At 57.6% G+C, this 9,688-nt stretch overlaps 1 protein-coding gene across 1 annotated transcript in view; it reads right to left on the reverse strand.

Annotated features, from left to right (window-relative positions):
- Positions 1-9,599, reverse strand: part of SIM2 (SIM bHLH transcription factor 2) — a 50,018-nt gene extending 40,419 nt beyond the window's left edge. The window contains 1 exon segment of the mRNA XM_074325543.1: positions 8,801-9,599. Coding sequence (XP_074181644.1) covers positions 8,801-8,975 — 175 coding nt within the window. The 5' untranslated portion in view covers positions 8,976-9,599.
- Positions 9,600-9,688: the final 89 nt, after the last annotated feature.

The raw sequence follows: 9,688 nt of genomic DNA on the forward strand, positions 1-9,688 counted from the left end.
TCCCTCTTTTGCCCCGCATCGCCCGCAACTATGCATTTTCTCAAAGACGGAGAAGCCCAGACGAAAAGCCCTCGCCGTCCAGGTGGCAGCTTTTCCTGCTTTAAAAAAAAAAAAAGAAAAAAAAAAAAAAAAAAGGAAGGAAGGAAGTTAGGAAGGAAGGAAGGTCTTTTTCAACCTCACAGAACTCCCCTCGGGCTCCGCAGCCCGCACAGGCGCCCCGGGTGCGCCGTCCCGGCTTCCAATCCAAGAGTTTCAGCCTGGGAACGGTTTACCTGGGGGCTTTCCAAGGGCAAATTCCAAACGCGCTACCGGCCGGAGGGGATGAGACAAAGGCGGTGAGAGCCCCCTCTATACTCGGCAGTAACTGGGAGGTGTCTGTTGTCACATATTTGGGGTTCTCCCGCCCCTCCGTTTCCTAACTGCTCCCCAAGGCCTCCTGCTTCTCCCCATCGCTTCCACGAAGGCCACCAGTATTGAGAAAGCGCACCCACGGAAAGGTCGCCCTGTCCAGCAGAGCCTCCCTTTCCTGCGCCCTTGGCTCAGCGGCTATGACCCCGGAGGTCCCAGGCTTTCCTCCGCGGGCTCGGGAGGAAGTAGGAAAACCAGGTGAAGTGGCGGCGCTAAGCGCCACCTGATAGAACCCACAGTCGGTTCCTGGAGTCCTTCCGCTGGGGCCTGGCCAGCTATCCTCCAGTTAGGGTTGCGGCCGCAGGCGAGAGGTGGCGAAGGCCAGTGACCGCTGTTTCAGCCTGAGCCCCATTCCCCTTCGTGAAAAACGCGCCCCCAGACTCCAGGCCCACTCGAGCGCCGCCCACCCTCAGGCGCCACAGGTGCCGGGTGGTCGGCTGTGGGCCCTGCTGCCGCGTCTGCCTCCTCCCTGGTGAACTGCAGGCCAGACCGGCCCCCTGCCCGCTGCGCGCCGCGGGGCCAGAGGCCAGCACTCGGGGCGAGGAAACTCGCCCAGCCACGGCTAATTCGGGGACGATTCCTGGGACCACAAAGCCCCTCGAAGGGTGGCAGCGACGGAGTGCTGAGAGTCACTGCGCAGAAACCTTGGGTCTCCCCACTGTCCCTGCAGGAGCCCGGCCTCCGTGGCTTCTGGTGGCCTCTGATGACCCCGTGGCTTCTGATGACCCCAGGAGGTAGGCAATGCACCAGCTCGAGGGAGCCGCACTGGCCCAGAGCACGTGAGGGCCCTGGGGCTTTGGAGACATCTCTCTGCCAACTCTGTTGGACAACTAAAAAGGGATGAGCTTTAATTTCTCATCCTGGGCTCTAGGAATTAGGGGCTTATCCTGGCCTCCCCAGAAGGAAGTGGCTAATTTTCACATATCCCAATCCCCCAGATGTGATCGCAGCACCTAAGCCTCCACCGCGGGGACAGAGGCACCTCTTGAACCTCAGGAACTCATTGCCCACCGGGCTCCCTCTGGCAAGGATAACCACAGCGACCATAATAGCAGGCCATTGGCTCTGACGGGGAGGTCGTCATTCCCAACACTCAGAGAGCACGCTTGGCAGTGGCCAAGGGTATTCCATTGACCAGAAACGGGAAGAACCAAAATGTAAAAGCCCTGAGGCGTGAAGGAAGAAATAATTTAATAAATACCCAGGAATTCTGATTTCCGAAAATGGACAGGTACACCCTGGTAACTGTCCTTCACCCTACTCTTGGATGCTTTTGCAGGTTTGGCCCAAACCACCCTGGCCTGGCTCAGTGGGGAAAGTGAGCATGGCCTCCTGGTCTTGGCTTATTGTAGGGCCCCTGTCTAGCGGCCTGAGGAAATCTGCACCTTTGGGAATGACCCCCAGACCAGACTCCCCTGCTTGGCTCTCCTAAAAGCCTTGCTAAAGGCTCTGGCCTCACATGCAAAAGTGCAGTGGGTCCATGGGACAATATTCCATGTAATTCAAATACCCAGATACTTCCAGAGTGCCTGTTCTCTTACATTATTAATATAATTTTTCCTGTGATCTCCTGAAGCCTCCATTTTTCCAGAGAAGATTTGATCCGAACGTTCCTTCCTGACCTAATGGGAGGTGGCGGGGATGGTGAGAGGTTCCCCTCAAGCATCCCTGCCCCTGTGTCATGTCATTCGCGTGGATGGCGCTGCCAGCTCTTCCATTAGAAACTGCTGTGCATGAGGCCTTTTTATTCAGCCCATAAAAGCTACTTTGGGCTGAACACAAAGATTAAATAAAATAGGGTTTTTAACCAAAAAAATCATCTTGGTACTGTGAGCTATATATACTCCCGAAAAAGAAAAAGTGAGGCACTGTGCATGTGGCCCTTATCTCGACCTAACACAGGGCTTTATTTGTTTGAAAAACCAGGGGAGGGGTGTAAGAAAAGACTAGGTTCAGCTCCTCCAGGGTACCAGCTATTGGCAGTCTGCCCTGCCTGATCCTGGGAGCCCCCAATTTATTGGCTGCCCTGCAGCCACAGGGGCTTGGGAATCCCACTTGCCCTACTCGTGTCAGCAGAGGAATCTGTTGGTGACTCCCTGCTACTGGGAATGCAGATGGCCAGGTGGGGGCGGGGGAAGGTCAGCCACTATGTCAGAGGATAAAGGAGCCAGATATACCCTTTCCCTCTCTACCTTCCAGGATTTGTGGGTGCCTACACCTTGGTACTCACACTCAGCTTGCTGTTCAGTTTAAACTCTACCAGGCCCTCCTGCCACAGAAGCTATCTAAATATGGGACCACACAAATAAGACAATTTCCCAGGGAAGGGGACTTAGTAGAGGGGTGCCCTCACTGTGAAGTAGTGTCGTCCTTCTCAGATGAGGGGACACATGAGTTGAGACCTAAAGGAGGCAGCTCCTTTGCTCTTTCCTCTGGACCCAGGAGCACCACTCACTATGGCCAGTGACCAATGAGTCCTGCCCTGGAGAAAGAATCTGGACTTTTGATAATAACTCCCAGGATGGCTATGTAGCAGCTCTCACACCTCCCGGAGCGCAGCCTTCGGTATCTAAACCAGTAACAAAAACACTGCTCATAGGGATCTTACGATAATTAAATGGCATGTGCCCCAACCCTTCCATGGAAAACTGGCTCTGGGACTGTGAAAAACTGGGACAGACCCTCTGGAGCCCCCCACCACCTCGGGGACACGCAGGGGTCTCTCCTCCTCCTGTCTCCCCTTCCTGTATTTGAGACGCCAGCTGGGCCAGTCTGGATGGTCTGATCTCCAGCAAGTGCACTGACTGCCAACCTTTATTTCTCACCTCTAAAATGGGGTTGTTGGGAGATTAAACGAGCTAAGCGCACAGGCCATTCTCTCGGAAGGCCTCTGTGCTTGCTGTAGCTGCCACCACCTTGGTCCAGCCTTCTTGTGCTCTCCCACTCGTTCGTTCCCTGCCTCCAGCTGCCTCCTCTGTCTCTTGACCCCCAATTACTCCCTCTCTTCTGGGGAGAGGGTGTGTTAGTGGGGAGTGTGGCCTCTCGCACGTTGTGGGCCATCTCAGGACCCAAGGTCACACTTCCTGATTGCAAACCACTCCAAAATCAAGAAGGGTGTGTGGGGCAGTGGGGAAGTAAGGACTGGCTGGCTGCTCAGCCCTCTTCCCCACTGCAATCTCTCCTCTCCCCATACAAAGGAGCCAGCGTCTAACGCCTGTCACACAAGACGGGCGTTTGCCACCCAGAATTCAGCGCATGACCACCCACAGGGCGACAGGCTCAGGGGGCTCTTTTCCGGGCTACCGGGCTGTGAGCCTGTGCGACGTTGTAGAGATTGTTCCCCCCACCTCACGGTTCTAGAAGAGTCCAGAGCTGGCGCCTCTAAGCCTCCTGCCTCGACTCCGGACCCTCGGAAGTCGTCACGGTCCCAGGGCCCCTCTGCGCACTTCAGTCCTTCTGCCGCCTGGGAATGCTTCGTTCTCTCCCGGGTCCCTGGAAGGCCCACCCTTGCGCCCTTTTCCAAAGCGGCCCGGGGGAGGGAGTGTGAGGGATTTGTAGGTAGAGCGCCTCAAGAAGGCCTTGCGGCCAGTGGGCGCAGGAATGGAGGGGGCTTCCAGCCTGGCCCTGCCGGGCCGCTAGCCAGTGCTGTCGGTGCTCGGACAACTGACGCAAGGCCCCCGCAGCCCAAATGAATGATGCGTAGATCTTGAAGGATGAGGTGGAGCCTCAGCGACTACACAGCGCGCCGGGACCCGGCTTCCTTCCCGCGCCTTGGCGCGCCCCAGGGCCGGGTCCTGGGCGCTGGTCCCCGGGGACTGAATCTGCGGCGCGCGCTCTCCAGGTCCTCGCCTGGAGCCGTCAGGGTTCCGCATCCCTGGATCTCCCTTCGCCACTGCCCCTTCGAAAGCTCCCTTCACAAGCTCTGCAACTGTGAGCTTGCCCTTCTGGACTCGGGAGCACAGCCTGGCAGGCTTCCAAGTAGAGATGGGAGAGGGTGCAAAAATCCACATTATTCTAAAAGATAAATCTAACTTTTAAAAATCTACATTATTTCGGGCTGCAGCACAGAAAAGACTTGTACTCCCACCTCTGACTACAGATGTCTGTCCTCATCAAACCCTCTAAATCAAAGCGTTTCAATTCTGACAATTTCTAGGACAGCCCCTCATCCCCATGGTGCTAGGGTGTGTGTGTGTGTGTGTGTGTGTGTGTGTATCTGTGTGTGTGTGTGTGTGTGTGTGTTTGCAGGGGAGGCCCTCCCTGAATCTACACTCAGACAAATCCCGCCACTGGAATAATTCAGGCCTCCAACCCCACTGCTTGTTATATATGAATGATGTCTTCACTTCTTTTAATTAAATGACTGTAATAAATGTTCCAGGCCCTTCCCCATCTTTCACCCACACCTGTCTTGAGTCTTCAGGTCTGGGAGTGTGGGAAGGGGGGCTCTGTTCTCCTTTCCAAAGTCAGCCTCAGTTTCCAACTCCATTCCTGAAGTGGGATCTCTGGTCAGTTGCTCCTACCAGCCTTTTGTATGCAAGGGCCCTCGGAAAACTCCATGCTCTGCTCCTCTGCTGAGCACTCAAATCCTACACTACTCTCAGGAAGGGGCCTAACCCTCGACCCGGGCCTTGGAGCTCCTGCAGCCCTGAATCTCTCCCACCTTCTGAAGTCCAGTGTAGACCACCGGATGGTGAACTTGCCCTGTGTCCTGCCTGGGGTGGTCACCATGCAGTTGTGGCCAGAAAGCAGCAGAGTTTGCCCACCCAGGGGGTTCTGTGTTTCCAAAGTGCCCCCACCTCTAAAGGGAACGCCACACTACAAAGATGGCAGGCTTCCCTCAGCCGTGTGTGTACCCGGCCTTCCCAACTACCTGTTAGCTCACTAAGTGTTCGATTCTGAGTCTACTTCCCAAGGTAGACTTGCTCGCCTGCCCTCTTTTCTACCCATCTACCTCCCACTTCTTAGTTCGCTGTTAAAGGGGAAAAAAACGTGGGAGTCCAGGAAACAGCGGGTCTTCCAGCCTGGGCACTGAGTCCCAGAGGTCCCCAAGTGAGACACTCACTGTGGAAGTCAAATCTGGCGGGGAAACATTGTGAGCTCCCAGGATGGAATGACTGGCTGAAGAATACTTAGATTTTCACCTGCACCTCCGGAGCCCTCACAATGATCCCAGGAATCCTGCACAGCCATAGAGTTGCTAATGGGCCCATTTTACAGACAAGGAAACTGGGGTCTAGCGGGGCAGCTTGACAGAGCAGAGCCTTGAAAGGCTGTAAAACTTTCCAGCAGCCCCAAGCCTACAGACTGGCCGAGGCTGGAGTGTGTCCACCTTGGCTCCGGGCGCCTTTCTCTGCCCCTGCGAGGGACTCCTGGGTGGCTCTTCTTTCTCTCCTCCTGTCTCAGACAGGCTCTGGATGAAGGGAGATGGGGGAGGTGGGGCGTGCTGCTGCACAGCAGGAGAGCAGGCGGCACAAAGGCTGCCACCACAGCCACTGCTTGCTCTTGCCCTGGGTGTGGGACAAGAAGACCCACTCCTCTCTGGCCTCAGTTTCTTCAAGTGTGAAGGGCTAGTCTGGTGATCCCTGTGCTTCCTTCTTTTTCTGATGCCCCAAATCCTAGCTCCTTCTTCACCCAGGGATCCCGCCTGTTCCGGGGCTATGGAATAGTGAGGCGGCACTTGGCACATCGATTCCATCCGCGGGCAAGAACCCGGCAGATTTGGGAGTTCCGGCCGCTGCCCAGGACCGCCTTGTCCCTAAAACCTGCCTAATGCTCGCGTCCCGACTCTGGCGTTTCTCCCAGACCCCATCCCAATCCCATAACACATCACCCAGCGCAGACCCGCGTCCCGGAGAACAGGTTAAATCAATTACGGGTCCGCTTCCGCGCCCCGCCCTTGGGAGCTACCAGAGGGGCGAGCAAATAATTTTACATAATTGAGCTCTTTCTATATGTATCTTTCTCCTCTCCCAGCACCCGGCTTCGCAATTCTTGCCCCAAGACTGCTTTAGTTGGAAACGGTGCTGCTGCCCGCGAGAGCTACAGGCCAGAGGCCTCTGAGCACAAAGAAGAATCCAGAGGTTGTCTGTCCACCCCTCCAGGCCACAGCTCCCACTCCCTGCTCCAGCGTCTGGGGACAGCCAGCCCGGGACCACCACCTCCTCCCGGTCCCCTATCGACCGACTTCCCACAGGTTCAGGGCCATTTCCAAAACTCCAGGGCCAAACAGCTTCCTCTCAGACCTTCCCAGAGTTCCAACCTCAATGGTCACTCCCGCAGACACATAGGCGGCCCCTCAACCAGGCCACTCAAAGTACAGGGGCCTGGTGCTCAGGGCCTGTACCCCCAGCCAGCCCTCCTGCAACAGGCTCTGAGCCAAGCAATTCTGGGCCCACACGCCTGGAGACTCGCTTTCCAGAGCTAGAACGCACAGACCCAGTTTAAATATCTGCAGAAGCAGTACACCCACCAGTTCCCAATTTTCAGCAGGCTTTCCTGGAAATCCCCCAAACAACATATGGCTTACAATTAGCCCTCTTTCTCCAGACCTCCCTTTCTAATTTCTGGCTTATTTGAAATCACTGGCTGCAAATCATGTAATCTTCGGATCATTTTTTCGTTCGTTCATTTTTATTTCCAATTGGGGCGGGCTGAGGTGGGTGTCCTATCCGGTCCACACCTGCTTTGTACCATTTGGACAAAGAAACAGCTCATGGGAACAAACCACTTACCACCACTCCTTCCCGGATGGGAAAGATTTGGCCAGTATCAAACCTAATTCTCTTTTAATTTTCACTGAACCTTCAGCTGCAAAGGAATCATCTCTGCTTCTCCAGTGGAGGTGTCACCCTTGGGCAGATAAATAGTGACCACTGGAGGACAGCTTCCAGCGAAAGGGGTTGGAGGAGGGGGCACCTTAGGTGATGAGGGATGGAAAGGGAAAGAATGTGTGCTGGGCTCTAGCCGGCAGGTCACGGGCTCCTGCTACCAGAAGGAAAGCGCCCAAAGGTTGTACGGCCCAGCTGAGAGGCACAGGAGAGCCCGGGCCACAACTTCTGGCACCCTCGGCTCACCAGCCAGCCCAGCCACGCTGCAGAGCTGGAGGTTGCGCTGGCAGATAGCCCCCCGCCCCCTGCTCCACTGGGGACGTGGTGTAAAGTGCAGCTCCAGCCCCAGAGACGATTACAAATAACAGGCTTAGCACTGCCACCTGCAAAATGTTGAGCTTACGGACTTTGGGTTGATCACCTGGCTGGGGAATTGCCTTAATGGAGTCTCCCCTCCTCCCGGGAGAGGGACACCTGTAGCTTCACGGCAGAGACCCTCCGGTACCCTGCAGCTGATGCTGTCTCACTACTCCTGAGCCAGCTTCTGGAGCTCCAGAGGCCAACGCAGCAGCCCTCATGGATCCTTGGCCAGGAGGTCTTGGGGCACCCATCAGGCCAAGTGTCACAATCTCTGGCACCAGGCCACAGTGACCCTGGTAGGGGACAGATACGCTGCAAGGAGATTGGTTCAAAATCACCGGGACACCAAAAGCAAATACTGTGGTGACCAGGCCTCCCCCAGCCCTGCTGCTCAGAGGCGCCCAGCCTGGCTGCCACGGTCACCCACAGGCCGAGTGCTGGCAGGGAATGCCAGTCCAAGCACCCCACCACTTCTTACCACTGCAAGTCTGCTGGCCCCGTGGGTCCCGGAGACCCTTGCCCACCATAGCACCTGCCCCTCCGGGTTTATAATTCCAATCCAGAAAAAAAGACTGTAGTTAGGCCTGCCTGCCATTTTTGAACTAATTATTTCTCCCTCTCCTGCCCAGTCTGGGCTCACCAACTCACCCTCTCTCCTATCCTGACCGCCCAAGTCCCAGCCCCAAGGGAGGCAAGCTGAGAAGAGGCGGTCTGAGATGCCCCAGTCGGAGGCCAGGCCCCCCACAAGTGCTCTGCTCCAGGCTGGGGCCTGCAGAATCCAGGCTCTGGTGCACTCCACTCTCTCCCAGCTGGGAGCAACAAGCGTTCTTCACCCCACACAGGGGTGCACATGCTTCCCCTCCACAGAAAAATAGATAGAAATGAAGGAAGAAAAAGTAAAAGAGAGAGTTAAAGAATGAAAAAAGAAAAGAAGGTCAGCCAGAATGGACTAGCACTCTCGTTGAATAATTCTTGGTTCGTCCCAGCCCAGCCTTGGGCCAGGAGATGGTCTGGTCTCCAGGGCTCCAAGGCCCTGGCCCCTCTCTCGAGCAGGAGCTAAAGCCCCCCCGAGTGCGGGCTCCCCAGGACAACCTGGCACTGCCCGGGAGGCTGAGGTGGCCCCTCGGGGCCAGCTCCAGCTCCAGTCTGGAGCCAAGGCCTCCGGGCTGCCCAGCGCTCCCAGCCGCCCACTGCTACCTCACCTTCGGGAAAAACGGCGCGCATTTTCAGGTAGCTCGTGGTGAGTCGAATGATGGACGCCTTGTCCAGCTGCGAGGTGATGGCCGATGGCAGCGGGAGCAGCTTGGCCAACTCATAAAACTCGCCATTTTCCTTCTCCCTCCTGGTCTTGGCTGCATTCTTGGACTTCTCCTTCATCGCGCCTCGGCTCCGGGCATATTAGACCCGGACGTGCTCCAGGCCCGCGGAGCCCCGCTCCGGCTGCAGCGGTGGCTTTGGGGGAAAGGGGCACCGAGGGCCAGGAGGGTCTGGGCCGCGGGCCGCGGGCAGGTGCGCGGGGCCGGCCTGAAGCACCGTGGAACGCCTCTCCGCAGCCGCAGCCCCGGAGCTCGGTGCCACCCAGCGACGCCGCCCCGGGCGCAGCCTCCTCCCGGCTGGACTGTCCCGCGGCGACCAGAGCCCCGACTTCCCACTCGTTTCTTCCCGCTCTTCCTTCCTTCCTGCTTCTCCCGCGCCTCTGCTCTCGGTAGGGGATGGAGAGGGGCCGGCGAGGAGTCGGCTGTGCAGTTTAGTCCTTGACCGAGTGTTCGTACCCGCTGCCCCGAGGCCCCTCCGAACTGGAGGGCGGCGTGGGCGGCGGCGGCCGCGGAGCCATGGAGCGGGAGAGGAGAGGAGCGGAGCCGGGGCGGACGCGGCAGGGGCCGGGCCGGGCGCGCTCTCCTGCCCTGCCTGGTTTCCCTGCGCCTGGAGACGCGGCTCCCGGAGCCCGAGATCTGTCGGGAGGTACAGCAGCTCCGCCGTCCACGTGCGACGGAGCCGCGTTTGTTTATGGCGGACCCGCCTTCGGGCGGAGCAGTGGGCCGCTGGGGCCCAGGGAGGGGGCGGGGGGAGGGACCGCGGCGGGGGCGGGG

The sequence above is a fragment of the Rhinolophus sinicus genome, linkage group LG01 (genome assembly GCF_036562045.2).
Source record: "Rhinolophus sinicus isolate RSC01 linkage group LG01, ASM3656204v1, whole genome shotgun sequence".
Classification (NCBI taxonomy): Eukaryota; Metazoa; Chordata; class Mammalia; order Chiroptera; family Rhinolophidae; genus Rhinolophus; species Rhinolophus sinicus.